General features: G+C 39.1%; 1 protein-coding gene across 2 annotated transcripts in view; it reads right to left on the minus strand.

Annotated features, from left to right (window-relative positions):
- ntn1a (netrin 1a) overlaps positions 1 to 14,373 on the minus strand; it is a 72,845-nt gene extending 58,472 nt beyond the window's left edge. Inside the window, exon 1 of one of the 2 annotated variants that reach the window (XM_056246219.1) lies at positions 12,820 to 14,373. In XM_056246219.1, coding sequence (XP_056102194.1) covers positions 12,820 to 13,837 — 1,018 coding nt within the window. In that variant the 5' untranslated portion in view covers positions 13,838 to 14,373. The remainder of the gene's footprint in view (positions 1 to 12,819) is intronic. The other variant, XM_056246218.1, reaches the window with a different exon arrangement.
- Between the last annotated feature and the right edge of the window lie 7,686 nt (positions 14,374 to 22,059).

Raw genomic sequence — 22,059 nt, forward strand, 5'->3', positions numbered from 1 at the left:
TGCCGCCATGTGATTGGCTGCTTAGAAATTAAGTGTTAACGAGCAGTTGGACAGGTGTAACTAATAAAGTGGCCGGTGAGTGTATATATATACATGCTCTTGAACCATTCAAACATGACAATCTATTCTAGTAGATGTAGATCCCCAAAAAAAATGAATTACATTATTACATTATTCCAGCACCTCTCTTTCCAGTCTGTCTGTAACAGTCTGATAAATCTCTGTGAAGCCCCTCCGATTCAGTGTGTTGTGATTGGTCAACTGCTTCAAGCTTGTTTTGGATATGTCACAGCCTTTACCGCAAGTTTCAACCACTGTCTATGGTTTCAACACACTACTAACTTCCAAAGTCGTAGAGCATGTAGCCCATGGCGCATGATCCTTACGACCCTGGAGGGATGGTTCAGAGGACGGAATCCACTGCTCTTGAACCAGAACTGGCATGGTCTTATGGCTCGTTTCCACTGAGCGGTACGGTACGGTACAGTTCGGTATGGTACGCAATTATTTCCGTTTCCACTGTCAAAAGTTGTGAATGGTACCAAAAAGCCGAACCGTACCGTACCACTTTTTGGGTACCCTTCTGTTGGGGTACCTAGCACAGTGGTACGGTACTAAAAGGTGGAGCTAGACTCACTGCAGAACGGTGATTGGTTGACAGAGTATCGTCACTTGCGCGTGCTACAGGGGCATTAGAAGCGTCATTTTTTAATATACAGTTGAAAAATAATACTACTGTTATTGTGTCACGAAATGTAGTTTTAAGGGTTTTTCAGGCGAGAATGTAGTTTTTTAAAGCTCAAATATGTGGTTTATTTATAGATTTATGATAATTTGACTGAGATCCATTCCAAGCAATCACCGGGCGCTCGGCGCTCAAGTACCCCGCCTGGAACAGCCTTTCTGCCGTTCTGATGTTTGCCGCTGACTCTGACGTCTCTGTAGTGGTTAAACATGAGATAAAATTCGTCTTGTACAGACCTAACAGGCGATCTTTGGTCTCGTGAATCTATAATTCGTTCCCTGGCCAATAGTTTTGGCAGAAGGCTAAGTGAAGTTTCACATATTTGAGCGCTAAATTTGTATATTTGACTGAATTTTTTGCTTTATGCTATTAAAGCTTTACTGTATAGCTTTTTGTACCTTTTACTTATACTTTTATAATGGCTATTATTGATAAAACTGAAATTTAACAAAAAGAGATAGGGTTGAGTTTTGTCATTTTTTATTTTATTACAAGACCATCTGTAATGTTGTTTATTGCAACATTTGTACCAATGCACATATTGCCTGGAATATGTTTAATATTTTTACATTTAAACGAAAAGAGGCAGGGTTGTGTTTTATATTTAGTTTTGTTATAAATATAGGCTACATACATGCAGTGAATATAATCAATAGGCTATGCGTTGCCTGAACCACATTTGTGTGCTTATAATCAATAGGCTATGCGTTGCATGAACTACATTTGTGTCCTTATAATGTTTAAAATGTATTTAAATGAAATCGAAAAGAAGCAAAGTGGTGTTTTATAACATATTTTGTTTTATTGTTGCCTAAAATGTACATACAGAGATAACCGGAGTAGCAGAGCGAGCTGAGTGGTGCTTTCAAGAACGCGCTGTTCCATTAGCAGAATTACTGGACTCGCGTCCTCGGGAGTCATTTTCCTGAGTCGGACTTTGCGTAGGCTACTTGGTATTGTGAAACGCCTAATGTCGCCGCTTGTTTCTTGTGACAAACATGCCGAGAAGCAAGAACAAGATCTGCAGTATGTCATCCATTGTTGTTTACTGTCACTTTCTTCTTCGCGCGAAAATGACGTCGATCTCTTCTTTCCGGCAAACACCACACCTATCAAGTAAGGGTACTGTTGGTGGTGGAAACGCTAGCCGGATCATGGTTTACCGACCCGAACCATACTGTACTGTACCGTACCGTACCGCTCAGTGGAAACGAGCCATTATGTGCAGTAGGCCTAGTGGAATGATGTTGGCCGCTGCTGTCATGAGACCTAACAGCATCTACATTTGTAAGACTGAGAGTTCCTAACCTAGCTTTATATCTTTCATAGCACTTAGGATTGATTCTACACATGCAAGAGACAGACGTGCCTGCATCGTGGTTGAATCACAAACCACCACAAGAAAAGTGGTTCTCTGAGCTGGAGAAAGTGCTTCTTATTGCAGTTCAAACTAATCCCCACCTTCTTCATGTGGGTGAGCACAACATCTCAATGTTGCGCCGCCAACTCTTCTGAGCCAGTATCAGCCAATTGTCAATGTAGTTCAGTTCTCGGATGCCGTGGAGTCGCAAAGCAGCCAGAGCATCATCCATGCACTTGGTTAATGTGTGTGGGGATAGAACTAGGCCGAAGGGAAGAACTCAATATTGGTATGCTTGCCCCCGAAAGTGAACCTGAGAAACTTCCTGTGTTCTGGCAGAATATTGATGTGAAAGTATGAGTCGTTTAGATCTATTGTCACAAACCAGTCCTTGAACTGGATTTCCGACACGATTAACTTTAGGGTAAGCATCTTGAACCTCTGTGTCTGAAGAGAATGGTTCAGGCCTCTTAAATCTAAAATCGGATGCAGCCCACCGTCCTTTCTGGGAGGGGTAAACTTTCTATGGCTCTTTTCGCCAAGAGAGACTGTAGTTCTTGGCTTGGCAGTAGCTGCCAAGCTGGAAAAAGTCTAACACAGGGACCATTTTTTCGATAGCACTGACCTGATTAAGCAAACTGGCAGAGACTGACCGGGAAGACCAAATAGGAAAATCGCTTTTGAACAAAGATGGGGCAAATAGCCCGTGTGGTGCCTCTACCCAACGAATCACCGCTAGTGGTGGGGTAAGCGGAAACGCCTGCCGAGGACCCAGAGGAAGGTCAGGCACACAATGTTTTTGGGGTACACGGATCTCCCTCTGGAGGAGATGCCCTCAGGGCCAGGGCCCATGATGGTCAGGACATTTAGTTTGCCATCATGGAGGAGATAACAGATCTGAGATCCTGTCTTCCCTTAGACGGCGGAGCCTGGGTGCTCTACCCGGCCCCCATATATTTGTGGGGGGGAAGACAGGCTGCATATTGGCCTTCTGCTCTTCTCTCCTATCACCGGGCCCTGGCCTCGAGCGGCTGTGAATGGTGCCGGCTCCTAGATACTGCAAAGGATTAATTTTCTGAACAGGCTAGTTTAACTGCCTCCGAGGGTAATCCCTCGCCATAATTCAATTCTTTAAGCAGGTCAGCCTGGTAGGCCTGCAAGACCACCATGGTGTGCAGGGACACAGCAGCCTGACCTGCTGCCAAGTAAGCCTTACCCACAAAGACCGAAGTGGCCCTACAAGGCTTGGTGGGTAAGGCGTGTTTCCTCTACGACGATGCACTTGAGAGCGAGAGTGCAAGCGTCTCTTCCACCCTCGGCACCGCCCCAAACCAGAGCTCTCGCATACGAACACCATAGAGTATGTTGAGGTGGCCTGCGTATACACTCATGCAGTACGGATTCCTCTAAGACCTAGACACCTTGGTGTGAAGGTCAGGGAGGAACAAAGTTGGAGGTGTGGAGGTTGCTCTTGGCTAGATGTTAGATAGCGGTCATCGAGTTCGACCTTGTGACCTGTCTCTTTTCATCAGGCCACTCCAATTTCAACTGGCCACAGGGCGAGTAACAACCTCGAGCAGCTCTTCGCCTGTCTGTCTGCATCCAACTCCTCAGTTCCTCGTTCTCGTCCAAATACTCAAGTAATTGTAGAGCGAGCTTCAAGATCCAGAATGGGGTCCACAGAGTATGTGGACAGGGTGAGAAAAAGGGCTTGATCGCCTGTCTTGCACTCCTTGTCTGCCAACTCTACCTGTGAGCCCTATGTTGAATCAGATCGAATGCATTAATATTATGAACAGCAGCTACGCTAATTATTTCCCATCTGCTTTTCTGCTGTTATCTCGGGACGCTAGTCCCGAGGTAAATAGCGTTCGTCAGCTCCAGTTTGTATCCAGCCTCTCACGGAGACTTCAGATGCCCCAACACCTGCGATGAGACGACTCGACGCCTGTGAAGAGACGACTCAACGCCGGCGATATGTTATGCCCTAAATTAATACATGATGATTAACTAACTATATTCTTGTACATTTCTGAAATGCACTTTCTGTAAAGCTGCTTTGAAACAATATGTATTGTGAAAAGCGCTATACAAATAAATTTGAATTGAATTGAATTGAATTGAATTGAATTGAATTGAATTGAATTGAATTGAATTGAATATGACTGAAGTCACCGAAGGTGCCTCGGCTGCCATGGGACCCGAGCCATGGGGTGCAGGGCCTTGGCTCTTATCTTTTTCAAAGAGAGTAGGACCGGAGCTTGGGGAGATAGAACTTGTCAAAATGAACACACATCTCCTGTACTGTTTTCCTGGCATGGTGGAATCTAACTCCTACCTTTATCAAACACATACACAAGGCAGCAAACACACACTCAAACACACGGCTTCTGAAGACAAACAAGCTAGCAACACGCTTATATGGCGACTATTTATGGTGTCATGGACATACTAGGCTACGTCGCTGTGTTGTGCTTTAGACACGGCTCACCAAATCAATATTACTATATAAACAGCAATATTACGAATTAAAGATGTAAATGTAAAAAAAACAAAAACATAATTGGACCTTTAATCAAAATAACTTCCCCTCCTCTTGCAACAACATCTCTCCACTTCTCTGCTGACGTTTTTACTTTAAAGGCGGGAACAAACTGTTACTCACACGAGATCACAGCAGAAGCCAACCACAATGATCCACCCAACATTTTTTCTTGTTTGAGAAGCCGTTTCATTTCTCACAATAGGGAAGAAAAGACTATTGCAACTTCTGCTTCATGCAGACTTTAAAAATTTTTTTTTTTATAATTTTAATGAATAAAAATGTAATATTATATATATACTGTATATTACTTTTATTAAACAAATCCGAGTTGGTATCATTTACTCTGTGTGAACGAACGCTATCAGACTTCTGGACAGGAGACACTATGTTTGTGTTGTGAGAGTCAGCCAATTTATCCTCAGCTGGTTCCCGTCAGTGATGTGGAGACTGCTTTATTTCTGTATCACACTAACAATGCAGACAATGAAGGATGACATTCTCCAGCATGTTCCTAAGAAACAACTTTGAATCTGTGAAGTGATAACATGAACCTGCCTGAAATTATAAAATGTAGTCATAATAAGTCATGATAAGTTGTAGAGTGTGTAGGAGAAGAAGTTTGGAGGAGAAGCAACCCAGCTTCCACCAAAACACTCAAAAGAACTCGTCTTCATCTTGAAACTTTCACATTCTCCTTCTTTCAGAAGCAAGCTCAAGGTTTCCTCTTCATGGGCTTGTAATGGGAATCTGTGTTCCATTATGTATCAAACAAGTAATATCAAACAAAAGCCTCAAAAATGAATGTTTTGCCTTAGGGAGGCAGAGAAAATCCACTGAGATGCCAATATAAAGTCTTAACCATGCCGTTTTGTCTTGTATATGAATGTGTTCTATGCAGTGATAATTTTAAAAATGTTGTCCCTTTTCATGCCATATGTTTGTGGGATTAAGCAGTGGCAATATTGTTCGAGACACAGGAAAAAAAATTAAAAACTCAGTTGTTTGGTTCATGACTCTGAATCTGACTCTGAATCTCTGAATGACCTTGATTTTATTTACTTTTTAAAATGTAGCAAAATACTGTCACATTTTGGTATCAGATTTGTGTTATAAATGTATTTTATGACAAACTGTAAGGCTTATGTATAATTTCCCAATCTTTGAATCTCAGAAATACAAGCTGTGTAAAAAATACAACCAAATATATATATATATATATATATATATTAATCCAAAACACACCCTGGATGGATGGCCATTCCATTGCAGATTCCAATTAATATTGTAAGGTTATTCAACATAGATACAATTGGATATTAAAGCGGGAAGTGAAAAATAACTTTTTAAAAGTCACAAACATAACATGATTAAATAAAATATCTCAGGCAAAATATCCCCGCATGTAAAAAAAAAAGTGTGTCAGATCACTGCTGATCTTATACACATTCGGTGAGTATTATCAGGTGTTCATAATTAAACAATCAACAAATTCCAACTGAACTCCATCGTAAAATAACAGCAATAGAAATAATAACACATCAGACACAATGCTCCTCAGAGTTGGAATTGAGTCATGAAAAAAATACTTTAAATGCCAGCTTAGCAGGCTTCAGCTCTTGAAACAATTCTCTCTTCATGAGCCATCGTTCTCCCTGAGATACAGTACTTCTATCCTGTTGATATACACTTTCATACATTGGCCTGCAGCTGTCAATGTGTCCTTGCATTGCAAGCCACGATCATTGTATTTAAAAAAAAAAATGTTTAAGTGCTCCGACCATGTACTTGTGGTAAGATGGGAAGACAGCAATTTGGACATTGTTAAACATTGTCAAACTGATGAATAAATTGTTTTGACTTTGACACCATTTATAATCAGCCTTGGTGTCCAGTTCCCTCAAAACTTGACAATTACAGCAATCTAAAGCTAAATCCTAGAAAATGACATCAGATATACTTAATAGTATTCTCTCACAAACTGGGCACAATAATGCTCCATCACTTATGAGCATCCAAATGGCATTGCCCTTGAATTCAATCTAATTTGAAATCAAAACTATCCACTAGTACAAAGAGAAGCAGCATTATCATATTTTTACACATACCATCCTGTGTGCGCGTGATATGTGTGCTAACCCTTACGTTTCCGAGCCTGTGTGTGTGTGTGTGTGTGTGTGTGTGTGTGTGTGGTGGCGTCTAGGTAAACGAGATGCAGATGGCTGGTTTGGGCCTTGTGTGCTGCAGCCTGGCAGGCATCAGGTTGAGTTTGCTGCAGAGTGTTCGGCCCTAGAGCCAGGCTCTCTTCTGGAAATATACTCACCCCCCTACAGCAGAGCCTCAGCGTGGGCTTTCCGCCAGCACTGATCTCGCCAGGAGGTCTGGGCCTTCTCAAAAACACGCAGCCTGCCTGCCCCACAGCCAGTTCAATACACCCTTATATCTCTGGTTCTCCTGAAGAGGCTGGGCTTGTGCATCATAGTCTTGACTCCAAATTCTCAACAAAAAAAAATTGTTTTTGATCACCTTTCCTGTCAAAAAATCTGGCAGCCTGTGTGGAGTAACATGAAAGAGCTAATGAGCTTTCTCACTTGCTAGTGGAAAACATTCATGTTCATTGTTACAATCACAAACAGGTGGTTCATAACTTCTAGGTGATTGCTGTATTTGTTTGATGCATTTGCAGTGGATGAATACACTTTTTTAAATTCCTCCACAAGAATCATGTGCATGAGAAGGTTTTGTTAACCTGTGCTTTACCAAACAAGCCGGACACCAGTAAACACTGATAAGCATTCTGGGAAATGTGGTCACTGGTTAGAGAAATGAACTGCTACATGTCTATGATGGTAATTCATCCCCTTTGAACAGTAGTGAGGTACAATAGTGATGCAGCAGAGCAAAGTGCAAAAGTTCTGTCAGGTTTCTCATCTCACATCTCACCCTATTTTGCTTGATAGGTGGGACTATTTGATCCATCGGCAGCTTTGAAGATTAGAGATGTTGATTTCTAAAAGCCATGTGGCAGCTAAAACATTAACTAGAGCCTTTTAGTTTTACTGGCATAGACAAAAACACAAACACAAAGATTACTGATGGCTGATTGTCTAAGAAATCTGACAAACATTTAACACCCTGCTGTATTACTGAACTAAAGGAATTATATATTTAAATCAAGTTTTAAAAAGTTGTTTAGCTTTTTGTTAAAAGAAAGTTTCACCCAAAAAAAGAAAGTTGTGTCATAATTTACATTACATTTGTCATTACAAACTTAAAGTTTTGTCCATACAATGAAAGTCAATGGGGTCCAAAACTTTCAAGCGCCATACAGCTCCAGCGATTTAAACCAAGTCTGAGTCCAAACCAAATGTTGATGTGTCATTGACAATAAACATCAATGGAACTTGCATGTCACCTGACTTATCATAATAGTACAACCACCAATGAGGTTTGATGCTATATTGACATGTTGCCATGCTATTTGATTTGGGCATACATGAGTTGATCAATGATTTGATTTGACTTGAGAGTAAATCACTACTTAAAGGGATAGTTTACCCCAAAATTCTTACATCATTTACTCACCCTCATGTCGTTCCAAACCCGATTTTCGTTCATTTCAATACGCGTGTTTGAGCTTCCATTTACCATATTCAATGTGTTCTGTGTGCGTCAATCAGTTTTTATATGTTTAAATGCAGAGTTAAATTAAGTCTATTCGTCATATAAAGCCATCATGTCTCTTCAGGGGACTTGGATTAAACTGCTCAATACATATGGATTTGGTTTGGAATATGGAATGGACATATGGAATGGACATTCAATGGAGGGATAGAAATCTCTTACATTCATTAAATATGTTTCATTTGAGTTTTGAAGAAGAAGAAAAGCATTATGAGTTTGGAATGACATGAGGGTGAGTAAATGATGATGGAATTTTCATTTTTGCGTGAACTAACCCTTTATATTTCTGGCTTTTCAACATACGAAGTGTATTAAACCACTGGAGTTGTATGGATTGCTTTTATGCTACCTTTATGTCCGTTTTAGAACCTAAAACTGCTGGACCCCATTGAAGACATTATAATTGTATTCTTTTGTTTTCCGCAGAAGAAAAAAAATCATACAAGTTTGAAACAATATGAGGATGAGTAAATGATGACAGAATTTAACTTTTTGAGTGAACTATTCCTTTACATTTGAGAAGACCAAATTGGGGGTACTTTGTTTCCTCTAAAAAAACGTGAATAAAATGTCCTTGGAGATTAGCCTGATGGGTCCCCCTAATTCATGCCTTCAGCATATCAACCTGCACTGCCAGTCAAGAATTTCAGAATCAGGCCCAAGAGAGCTTTAAACCACTTCCAAGTGTGTAGTTACTGTTCAAGGAGATCATGTGGTAACTATGTGAGACAATCTGTTCAAACTGGCAGAGTCATGTTGTGGTTTGGCATGTGACAGAGATGCTAGGGAGTTAAACTTAACTTTGTGACAGAGTAACAAGCACATGCGGGAAATACAAGAGAAACGATTTGTATCCTGACAGCGATATGCTTTATCCAACAATAGAGGACAGAGAAACATCCCTCATTCGTCTAAAACCAGTCTGAGATTAAACACGAACTCTTCTGTCATCAAGATTACATTCCTTTTAAACATTTCCTTCTCTTAGCTAAAACATTCACTTTTTTGCTGCCTCATCTGGTCAAGTCCAGGGAGCGAAGCTTAAAAGACAATCCTCTTCTAAATGTATGCTTGCAAATGTGACTGAAATGAAGTGTGAACTGAATTGAATCAACACTGAACAAAAATATGTCTTCTGTAGATGCTTTACAGCTGAAATAAAAAATGTCAGAATTGATTGATTTTATAACATTAACACTGTTATTTTACTGTGAAGCTGCTTTGAAACAACATGTGTAAAGACTATATACATAAATATGACTTGATTTGAAAATGATTTGTATGTAACAATAATTTGAATGATTTTTCCCAAGCATGGAGTGGCATTCCTATTTCATAGAATGGCCGTCTTCTCTTTATTTTGTATTCTTGACAGGCTTCAGACTATCCCTCAATGCATTAAGGAATTATGCTTCTCAATGGCATTAGCTGATCAATACCCTAAGGCCACATTAACGGGTCACTCAGGGGGTTATACGGCTCCTTTTCCAATCAGTTAAGTGCAGTTTAAATGAAACGGTCTCTTTGCAGTCCTAGTCATTGATCGCTATCTTTTAAACACTCTCTCTCAACACTATATCTTGTCCTATGTTTCACTCACTTTAAAACCTCCCTAGTGTTCTCAAATCATTCTATCCAATATCTATATTCTTATGATATTTAGTAAATGGAATTCATAGCATCCCGGTTCAACTCGAGCTCCTTTCCTTTCAGTAAGGGTTCAATCTAGTACATGAACACATATTAGGACCAACAAAGAGTTACACTGAAATAATTCCCAGAATGCTGGAATGTTTCTCTCACATACAGAAGTGATGAAAGAGGACCAAACCCTCAGTCAGATCATTTACAACATACGTTCCATATTTAGGCTTGGGTTATGAATGAGAGGTTGCCATAGTGTTTCTATAGGTGTTTGATTGCATTTTGCCCTCCCTCACACACAAAGGTTTTCCCTTGGGCTCTGCCCTCGCTCAGAGGTGTCTCTTCTCCTGTTTAAGTTCTGTTTGCTTTAACGTTGCCCACCCCTTCACTCCTTTTCATTCTCTTGCACTCTCTTTTCATTTCGGCACTGGATCTGATGGCACTGCGCTCAGGAAAAACACAGCCGAGGAATGTTCGGCAAAAGCGTCGGCTCGCTGACAGCAAGATGGATGCTGTGAGTGACGTTCTTTTGTGCCCCATGCAAGACACACTCATGAAGGCCCGGTAAAAATAAACTGTCAAGGATACAGGGGAGCAATTCATGTCTCCTGTGTGACAGTGGCGTCTAAACTGGTTTGTTTACATTTCTAGTGCATATACATATAGGACTTACTTAGAGAAAGGAGAATAAGAACAAGCTCTTCTCTTAAGATGAGTCAAAACAGTCATTGAAAAATGCAAAATTTGCTTCCGAAATGTGTGATGGATGACGATTATCAGGCTCTTTTCATTATGATTCAGATTTGTTTATGTAGGACCAGGCATTATTTGCATGTCGAATTGACAGTGCACACAGACTGCTTAAGTCATTCTGATATTGAACGGAATTTTTCACATTGACAGAAAATCAGCAATGAAAGCTATATCTGCTAAATACATAGACTCATTAAATAGATGTAATGTATTCAAATATTATTATTATTCTTCATCATGTTTTAAGATGCAGACAGTTTTATCCAAAGAGGTACAGCTTTTTTTCTTCCTGATATTCTATTTAACAGTAGCCTATAGGCAAAGTGAAATCACCGAAATACAAAAAGGCCATTGTCAGTATTAATCCTATTATTTAAAGGGATGTTTTAATCTACAGGTATTATATGTATCTGCTGGACCCATATGCACTTTTAATAACCCAAAGAGTTATCTTATCTTTCAAGCTGCTGATAAAGAGACTGCTTTAATGGGGCTTCAGCTTGGTGTAGGCCGGCTTACGAGTGGCCAGACAATTCAGGGCGAATTATGACTTTTGGTTTAGTTTATTTATAAATGATGTTCTTCATTCATTAAATTAAGCGTTATTGTTTAATTTCTTTATTTTTGTGGCCTTAGCAATAGGCTAAATATCCATATTCCCCAGCTAGTTTATCATACAATGGTAATGTGTATTACAAATATCTGTGCATACAAAATATATTTTTACAAATGCTTAATAAAATATCAGTAACAACACTCGGTACCCTTTAAGAAGGTTATAATATGTTCCATTTAGGTACTAATATGTATATTTTTGGTACTATTTAGATACTAATACTAATACTAATATGCACTTAGGGATAGGCTATAAAGGTTTAGCTTTTGAAAGGGTACCGTTCCAGTGATAGTTTTTGTACCTTTTTTTTATTCCTGAGAGTGAATAATGTTAATATGTAAATAAATAGTTAGGAACCTAACCAGCGCTGCTGATATAACTTAATTCGATAGTTTTTTAGCCTTTTATCTGTATTTTGTTTGTGATATAACTCTAAATAAAATCATTTAATTTAAGCCTATGAAAGTGATATGTCTGAAAATGTATTTTAATGACAGTGATAAAAGTGAGTGCATGCACGGGCCAAAACACGAGGCGGCTCGTTGGCAGACTTTTATCACATTGCTCTTTAGACGACAAAATGCTGTGTTTGGTTTTAAGACACCTGTTCACCTTTTTCTTTCTTTTTCTTTTTTTACAAATTGATTTTTTTTTCTATTATGCGTGTTGATGCTGGATATACGATTTTTTCTCCGAAACTAATAATAAACAGAATATTATTTAAACATTATTATTATTTAAACTGTATTGAAATATCTTGTTTGTAATGCTTATGATATAAACATTAAAACGCATCTTAACAAGCTATACTGGACAAATGACAAACTTGTCTTTTTCCTCATTTTTTCTTCTTTTAAAAAATATAGGCTATATTTAACGCATATTTTTTTATCCGTACATTTAGGCCCAGTGTAAGCGAACTTAAGTTTCCAAAATTCCCATTTGTTTTATTTTAGTATAGTATAAACTCTTATTTAATAGTAGCCTAGGCCTACATTACCAAAATTACAAAATTACACTACAAAATTAAGTTGAACATTCAGTAATTATTTTCCTACATTTATTCAAACCTCAAGATGTTCGATGCCGCGAGGTTAATAAAAATCGGCTATAAGATCAAGATAGACTGTAATAATTTATATTCGTTTAACTCAGGACTGACAACAGTATCTTTAAACCATATTTCAAGTCTTGTAAAAATGAGAGATTTTGATTATCTTCCTTCCTCATAAATCTGTCGCCTATTATTGCTACTGTAGCTAATGGTCCTGAAAGTTCCCTTCACTAGATGCGAAATGCTTGAATTTAAAAAGAAAACACCCGCACATTTTACTAGGCAGTCATGGCTGGTTTCGAACTCATCTCAAACAAATTGTAGCCTACGTGCGCCGAAAGATCAACGACTTATCTTTGGTGATATGTTCTCGCCGTAGGCGCTTTCCAGAGATGACACAGAAATAAAGAGTTGGACCTACCGACACATTCGTTGGCTTCTCTGGCGGTTGCGCGCTGCCAGGGTCGGTCATAGTGAAACGGTTTGCATCTGTCACACTCTGGTCCGGCTGTATTGTGCTTGCACTCGCACACTAGGTTTCCATCCCGGTCTTTGACGCACCGTGACGCGTGTCCATTACACTTACATCTGCCTCCGACCTGCAGGTCTGACACGGCGTAAAAATAGGAATCTCTGGCCAGCTCCGAGTCATCCTCATTTTCGTCTCCGAAAGTGTGCAGTCGGCTGAAAGTAACCTTAATGTCAGTGGCAGTCACCCAGTCCTGAAGTACGGGTGAATTGTCAAAGTCGTGCGCGGAAGGTCGCCCGTCCAGGGTGCTGAACGCGATCAAGCCGCCAGAGAGTGGGTGCATGTCGGTGTGAGAATCTGTGCAGATAGCCTCTTGCTCGTTTTGCTTAGTGATCGTGGCTTTGCTGGGCTTGTTGAACATCTTTCTACACTGGGTCGAGTAATACTGGAAAGGCACCCAGGACTTGCCGTAGTCCATTGATTTAAAGATACCCATAGACTCTGGTCGGGGTGAGCAGAACTGCAAACTCACGTAGGTCACTTCGAATTTCTTGTTTAGGGATAATGTTAAAGTGACGTTTTGAGGATATTGGATGTAATTGTCCGACTGCCAGCAGGTGAGATTATGAGGATTGTTCAGGTCGGTTAGGTAAGCAGGTGGGTGATATTTCTTTGGGTCTGACGCCTCGCACGTGTGGCAGTTTCTGTGCCTTTCATCCCCCTTCTCGGTCACCACACAGTACCGACTCGGTGTTTTGCCGCAGGTGCTGGACGCGCGCACTTCCTTCCCGAACGCCGCGTTCACGAAATCGGGGATGCATCTTCTGGGGTGACCGTTCTCGTCGTAACACGGATCCGGTGGAGAGGTCTGAGCGGCGAACATGCTCATGCCGTATCCACCGACAGTCCCGTTGAACACACAGTAGAGAGTCACCAAAGTGACCAAAGCATCCGAGACTCTCAACATCATCACGCGCCTTCCTCAGTCTCTCTGAGCTGAAACACAGCCGTGTCCTAATGAGAAGATGCGTTCTCTGTTAGCAGATGTAACGGGGGGAAATCAGTTGACAATCTGAGCGAGATCAATCCACAGCCGCTATGACACCACGATCAAACCGGTGCCAAATAACAAACTAATGTGAATCTGAATCTGACTCCACCACATGGGCAAACTCCTGGATACCTGATCTAAACCACTGCGGGAAAACCGGCAATATTTAGCCTACACTTTCGCAATTAAAGAAAATCGCAGAGGAAATCTCCACACAGTTTCACTGTACCTCCGTCAAACAGTTCAGCAAAAGCAGAAAGTCACAAAGCAATCTGAGTTCGTGCTGGCTCTCTTTTTCCCGGAGTAATGGACTCGCGCTTTCACTTGTCTGGTTCTTGAATCTCTGTGCATGTAGAGGATAGGCTATAAGAATATCCCGTTAGTTTGAGCTCTAGTGAGATAGGAGAAACTCACGTTGCCCCGTTCTCTCTCTCTCTCTCTCTCTCTCTCTCTCTCTCTCTCTCTCTCTCTCTCTCTCTCTCTCTCTCTCTCTCTCTCTCTCTCTCTCTCTCACACACACACACACACACACACACACACTATGTATCTGCTCTATGGAGACAGCGTTGGACGCGTCTTTTACGCAGAGCTTTGAGCTCATTCATCTAGCAGTGACACTCGAGAGAACAACGACATCCACTGGTAGATTATCAATAAAACCAGAGCAGACGAGGAATAGAAATAAGGAGAATAGAAGTTTAATTTGTAATTTAGTTACAGTAATAAATATGAAATGCATTTGCTCTATAATTGTGGCGAATATTTAATTCATAAAAACTATAGAGCAGAGACATATAAACATATTAATGCTATTTTTGTATAGGCTATATATTTTTCTGAGCCTCATTGTGGCGTGCATTGGGAAATTATTATTATTTTATTTTTTTCTGATAACAAAAAATTCCGATTGGTGCCTTTTTATTTTATATAGCAGCTAAAGTTAATGACTTCCTTTGCATTTGAATGCTGTTCTGATTAACCAGTGCATATTCGGATAATGCTCTTATTAAAAGCAAACCCCGACTTTAAACCTGGTAACTTATGGTTATGCATGAGCTAATTAAACAGATTTTGCACGAGGTCTTCACATTTGTAACACTTTTTAGATCAGGTGTAGAATTGATGAAACCCACTGAGCAAGCGACGTCTGTGGACATACAAAACAGGTTGATATCACGTCCGTCCGTCCAGGCCATAATCTGAACGTCCATTGACATCCAGAATTAGTTGATTAATGACAATGAGAAATTATGTCCAATCTGGCTATAATCTAAACGTCCACTGACAGCCAGAACTAGTTGAGAAAAGACGTTCATACTGGCTATAATCTGGACGTCCGGTGACATCCAGAATTAGTCGATGAATGACTTAAAAAACTATGTCCAATCTGGCCATAATCTAAACGTCCACTGACAGCCAGAACTAGTTGAGAAAAGACGTTCATACTGACTATAATCTGGACGTCCGTTGACATCCAGAAATAGTCCATAAATGACGTGAATAAAGATATCCAATCTGGCCATTATCTTAACGTCCACTGACAGCCAGAACTAGTTGAGAAAAGACGTTCATACTGACTATAATCTGGACGTCCGTTGACATCCAGAAATGGTCCATAAATGACGTGAATAAAGATGTCCAATCTGGCCATTATCTAAACGTCCACTGACAGCCAGAACTAGTTGAGAAAAGACATTCATACTGACTATAATCTGGACGTCCGTTGACATCCAGAAATGGTCCATAAATGACGTGAATAAAGATGTCCAATCTGGCCATTATCTAAACGTCCACTGACAGCCAGAACTAGTTGAGAAAAGACGTTCATACTGACTATAATCTGGACGTCCGTTGACATCCAGAAATGGTCCATAAATGACGTGAATAAAGATGTCCAATCTGGCCATTATCTAAACGTCCACTGACAGCCAGAACTAGTTGAGAAAAGACATTCATACTGACTATAATCTGGACGTCCGTTGACATCCAGAAATGGTCCATAAATGACGTGAATAAAGATGTCCAATCTGGCCATTATCTAAACGTCCACTGACAGCCAGAACTAGTTGAGAAAAGACGTTCATACTGACTATAATCTGGACGTCCGTTGACATCCAGAAATAGTCCATAAATGACGTGAATAAAGATGTCCAATCTGGCCATTATCTAAACGTCCACTGACAGCCAGAACTAGTTGAGAAAAGACGTTCATACTGACTATAATCTGGACGTCCGTTGACATCCAGAAATGGTCCATAAATGACGTGAATAAAGATGTCCAATCTGGCCATTATCTTAACGTCCACTGACAGCCAGAACTAGTTGAGAAAAGACGTTCATACTGACTATAATCTGGACGTCCGTTGACATCCAGAAATGGTCCATAAATGACGTGAATAAAGATGTCCAATCTGGCCATTATCTAAACGTCCACTGACAGCCAGAACTAGTTGAGAAAAGACGTTCATACTGACTATAATCTGGACGTCCGTTGACATCCAGAAATGGTCCATAAATGACGTGAATAAAGATGTCCAATCTGGCCATTATCTTAACGTCCACTGACAGCCAGAACTAGTTGAGAAAAGACATTCATACTGACTATAATCTGGACGTCCGTTGACATCCAGAAATGGTCCATAAATGACGTGAATAAAGATGTCCAATCTGGCCATTATCTATACATCCACTGACAGCCAGAACTAGTTGAGAAAAGACGTTCATACTGACTATAATCTGGACGTCCGTTGACATCCAGAAACAGTCAATAAATTACGTAAATAAAAGATGTCCAATCTGGCCATTATCTAAACGTCCACTGACAGCCAGAACTAGTTCAGAACAGATGTTCATACTGCACTGTAAAAAAAATATCCTAATTTTACAGTAAATAACTTCCTATTTTCATCATTGTGGTGGCGTTCATGTGTGTTCAATTCATAAATACGATCTTTATGACATGTCTTGAATGCATCAATAGCTCTATTTTAGGGACAATCCTTACAAACAATCATTGCTAAAATACATTACAGACTGTCACAGTGAGAAGATCTTTGTCCTTTATCAATGCTAAAGACCTAACCACTGCAGTCAACACCTTGGACAGTGTTGGGGAAGCTACTTTGAAACTGTAGTTTGACAAGCTACAAGCTACTCGTTAGTTAAAGTAGTTAAACTACAGTCAAGCTACCCTTTTGGAAAAGTAGTTAGATACACTACAAGTTACGATCAAAAAGTAGCTAGCTACATTGAAACTACTTTTGCTTTTTTTAACAACATATATTATAAATAACTGAATAAGTGTCTGAGGAATGTTTTAAGAAAAATATTTAGTGTTTAAAACAATGCAATACAATTATGATTTTTATTGTTTTATTACACACAACACTCAAATATCTCAGACTGTTTGTCAAAAGTGCAAAATTGCAACAAATACAACATTGCAAGAACAAAATATACATCCAACGTAAATTGCATGTATAGACTTTTTCTAAAAAATACCGATTGTGAGATGGTTGCATTTTGGCAAGCAAATACATTGAACAACCGCTCACATGTGGCACTGATAATGCACGTTAAACTCGCTCACATGCAGTGATGGAGCTTGCAGAATTTACTGTGAAAGAAGAACCTGAATCACAAGCTGCTTGTGAGCACAGTTCGGTTCGCTCCGGATCCAGTCACAACACATCTATACACCAATTTAATTAGATCAAAGCCTTTGTCGTGCGATAAACAAACTAAGATTACATTTTTTGTTCAACTGAAACACGATGGCGCAAACTTTAGTTTAGTGGTCTTTTATGTTCATTACCAAACTGGCGGACAGATCATGGCGGTTCATTGTAATTAAATCAGAAATAGAAATTTGATGTAACATAGAGAGCAATAAAGCAGGATAATTAATACATTTAAAGTGTCCATTAATCACCTGTATGTGCGTCCTTAAATTTGTGCTTGAGGTCTTCTGTACGTCAGTGAACCGTTAGCCGCAAGATGCGTGAATAAACAACAGGTGGCGGTAATGGCAAAACAAATTAGTTTGTAATCTAACAAGAAGAAGAATATCCTTGCATCGCGCTGATTCGCGCAGGCTCAACAAAAGAAAATGTAGCTTTTGCTCGCGCTACACCGCTACTTGCTGCAAAAAGTAGTTAGCTACTGGAAAAGCTACACTGTTTAAAAAGCAACTGAGCTACTGCCAAGCTACTGAAAAATGTAGTTAAGTTAGTAGCGTCGCTACTTGTAGTTAACTACTCCCCAACACTGACCTTGGAGTATCCATGCTGTTAAATAAAAGTCTGTAGACAAGGGTTAAGGTTAGGGTTAACCCCTTAATTTCTAACCCCCGGTTTCACAGACAGGGTTTAGATATAAAGCCAGGATTAGGCCTTAGTTAAATTTGGGCATTCAATTATAGCTTTTAAAAATGTACCTTAGAAGAAAAAAACATTACTGGTGTGCATCTTGAGACAAAACAATGGCACTGACATAAGATATGTCAGTATAGCCTACAAGTTGCTTTCAGGTAATACAGCTCAAACGTGCATTTTAGTCTGGACTACAGGCTTAAAGGAGAACTCCGGCGCAAAATGAACCTCGGGTGTAATAACACATTGGTACAGACTAAATCGTTCCCTGAGATTTGTTTTCATAATAATCGAATGTAAAGAGTTTTATCTCTAAAAACAGTTTAGCTTATAACGCTAGTATATTGGGCATCGAGTAAGCAAAAAGAGATCGCTAGTTAATACCATTAACAAGGCTCAAATTAGCCCCACACTAACATGGCAGCATAATGAGTGTCCTTACATGCAAACCGAAGCATTGAGAACTTTGTAAGTGTATAGACAGTTTAATAAGAAGATACTTTACACAGACAGTACAGTTAGCGCATACAGACAGCAGCCATCTTGGAAAACAGTCTCGATTAGTCAAACCACGAACACGGTGATACGTGAGCTGAACTGTGACTTGGAATCTCATATGGTCCGTTGTTTCCGGAAGAAAGCACTGAGCGCATAAGAGAAGCACTTAACGCAACAGAGAAAATAAAAAAATAAATATAATTTATCTTATCTTCAATATCTACACGTACTGTTCGCTCACCCTCGTGGTTCGATTGGTCGAGACTGTTTTCCAAGATGGCTCCTGTCTGTATGCGCTAACTGTACTGTCTGTGTAAAGTATCTTCTTATTAAACTGTCTAAACTGTCTACACACTTACAAAGTTCTCAATGCTTCGGTTTGCATGTAAGGACACTCATTATGCTGCCGTGTTAGTGTGGGGCTAATTTGAGCCTTGTTAGTGGTATTAACTAGCGATCTCTTTTTGCTTACTCTATGCCAATATACTAGCGTTATAAGCTAAACTGTTTTTAGAGATAAAACTCTTTACATTCGATTATCATGAAAACAAATCTCAGGGAACGATTTAGTCTGTACCAATGTGTTATTACACCCGACCCGAGGTTCATTTTGCACCGGAGTTCTCCTTGCCTGTGAAACCCAGGATATTATGTTGTAACTTAATTATGCCAATGTTAGCAAGTGTTGCGTTGGACAGAGGGATTAACCCTAAACCAACATGTTGTGTAATAGTACCACAAAGCATGTTGACATTTATTAGGCATTAGAGTGTTTCTAAAGGAAAGGTCAAGAATTTGTGAAAGTGCAAAAGGGTCATTATGGGTCACATGAATGTAACTCTAATGTCACCACCATGATACCAATCCATTAGTTTTTCACATACGTCATACAGAATTGTATATGAATAGATATGCAGTGTTTGCTCTGTTTAATTATACTGTTTGCTCTATTAAATTGCTGTTTATCAGAACAGTGATAAATAAATGTTATTATATATGGTATACAAGTTACTGTTTAATCTTTCATTTTTTATCTTTCATTTTTTATCTTTCATTTTTAATCATGCACTGCAATGAAAACACATTTAAACAATTGATTAAATATAACAGCCAGCCTACAAATACAACTAAATAGCACGTGTATATTTTTTTCCTATTCTTTCTTTTAAAACATTTCATATTGTCCTGTTATTGCAATGTTTTCACACTATTGGCTGTCTCTCCGAGTTGTTTTGAGCATGATTGGTTATTCTGACTGTCATCCAGGAATCTGGCCAATGACAACTATGCGCGCCTTTACCAGTCAAGTTTGAATACGTCAGTTGAAGTGAGTGGGTGTGTGTGCTGCTGCTCGGGACCTACTTCGGTTTTGTGGCTTTTACATTGTTTAAAACATGGATTATTTTACATCGGACTGCTAAATGTTTATTTTGAGCGAGTTGCGGGATGTAAATGAAGAACAAACAAGGAATATGGACAACGAACAATGGACATATTGCAATCTACGGAAGGTAACGTAAATAACTTTTTATTTTATACAAATTCTAATACATCAAAATATAGTGTATTAAATTGAGAATCTAAACGCGATTAGAGAAATATTGATATTAGTACGGTATTCCAATGTATTAGGCTAATTATGTGCTGAGCTAGCATGTGTATTGTCAGCTAACTTAGTTTATGATAAAAAATAAAATAAAACTCAGCATTGGAGCTTTACAATGAGTGAACTGAGAACATTGTCTCTTTAGACAGAAGAACTCGAACCACACTCCTTTACTCGAGTCTAGAAGAATCTGCAAAGTAGGCTTTTAAATTGTTGATCGCGGGATTTAACGTTAAAGTTAGGCCTAACGTTATTGTCTTGGAGCTGGTGAGTCAATTTTGCAAGCTTTTGCAAATGTCTCTGTTAGTAGCCTAAGTAAAAACAAATAGCTAATATTGCTGTGTGTGTTTCCTTCATGATCCAGGCATTTTGGGAGTAACGTTAAATATTATCCAGCCACACGATCTTCAGATGGTGAGTATTGTCATAAAATACACGTGAAATAGAGGCAGAACATGTACAGTCTGCTCAAAGGCACACTGGTTCAAACCCTCCAGACAATGTTTTATCTTCTATCTTCTTGAGTTTATACAGGCCTAGCTGACCCAAAAATAAATGTCTAACTTACTTTTGTGAAACACAAGAATGTTGGGAATAAAACAACTGTATGAGAAAAACAAAAACAAATAAGGCATTTCTCAAGATATCTTAATTATGGTTCTACATAAGAAACTCATACAGTTTCAACATGAGGGTGAGTAGGCTAAATAATGAGAGAACTTTTCTTTTTTTTTGGATGAGCTGTTCTTTTAAGGACATTTGCTAAATTAACCATGGTTTTTATTATAGTAAAGGTGTAGAAACCATGTTTTTTTATGGTGGATTGATTACAATAATTTATTACCATTTGGTTAGTGTCACAAAACATTGTTAATTTTAGTAAGGGTTCTCCAGATTTATATAACACATAACCTGTATAATTTATTTAAGGAACACATTCAAAATGGTCCTATGTCACCCAGATCAATAATATATTAACGCACTTTTTAACTTTTTTTTTTTTAGATCAAGCATTGGAACAATGTTTACGGAGCAGAACAGGCACCAACAGAGAAACAAGTCCATCACTAGTAAGTATCCATTGCAGTATCTAAAACCGTAGTCAATTTTAAAGGCACAGTGCACTCCAAAATAAATAAAAATCTCTTTTTTCCCGTGCCATTCCAGATGTATATGACTTTCTTTCCACAAAGATTTTTTGAAAAATTATCCATTATTGTAAGCCAATATAATGCAAGTGCATGCACCAGAAACTTCATACAGTACAGCCTGCTGTGTTGTTCACACAAGATGTTTTCTGCATTTATCATGTGAGCTTTACAATGCTCTTGGACTTTTTCGACCTTCCGCATTTTGGTGTCAATTCACTTGCAGTATTTAACACAAACACAAGAGATGGATAATTTTTCTAAAAGTCTAGTTTATTTTTTCTAAAATGTGTTCATCTGAAGAAAGAAAATCACATACCCTTTCGGACGGCATAAGGTAGAGAAAATAAAGGGGGTATCAGTTTACTCTCCTTTAGCTACTATTTATAAACCTTACATGTGATTTAATAAATTTACAATTAAAGGGGTGTTCCAAGCAAACAGCTATGTGTGTTTATATTAGGGGTGTACGATTCAGAAAATGTCACGATTCCGATTTTTAGGCTCAAGATTCGATTC

Source organism: Rhinichthys klamathensis, unplaced genomic scaffold (genome assembly GCF_029890125.1).
Source record: "Rhinichthys klamathensis goyatoka isolate OS25496 unplaced genomic scaffold, OSU_Roscu_1.1 h1tg000036l_1, whole genome shotgun sequence".
Taxonomy (NCBI): Eukaryota; Metazoa; Chordata; class Actinopteri; order Cypriniformes; family Leuciscidae; genus Rhinichthys; species Rhinichthys klamathensis.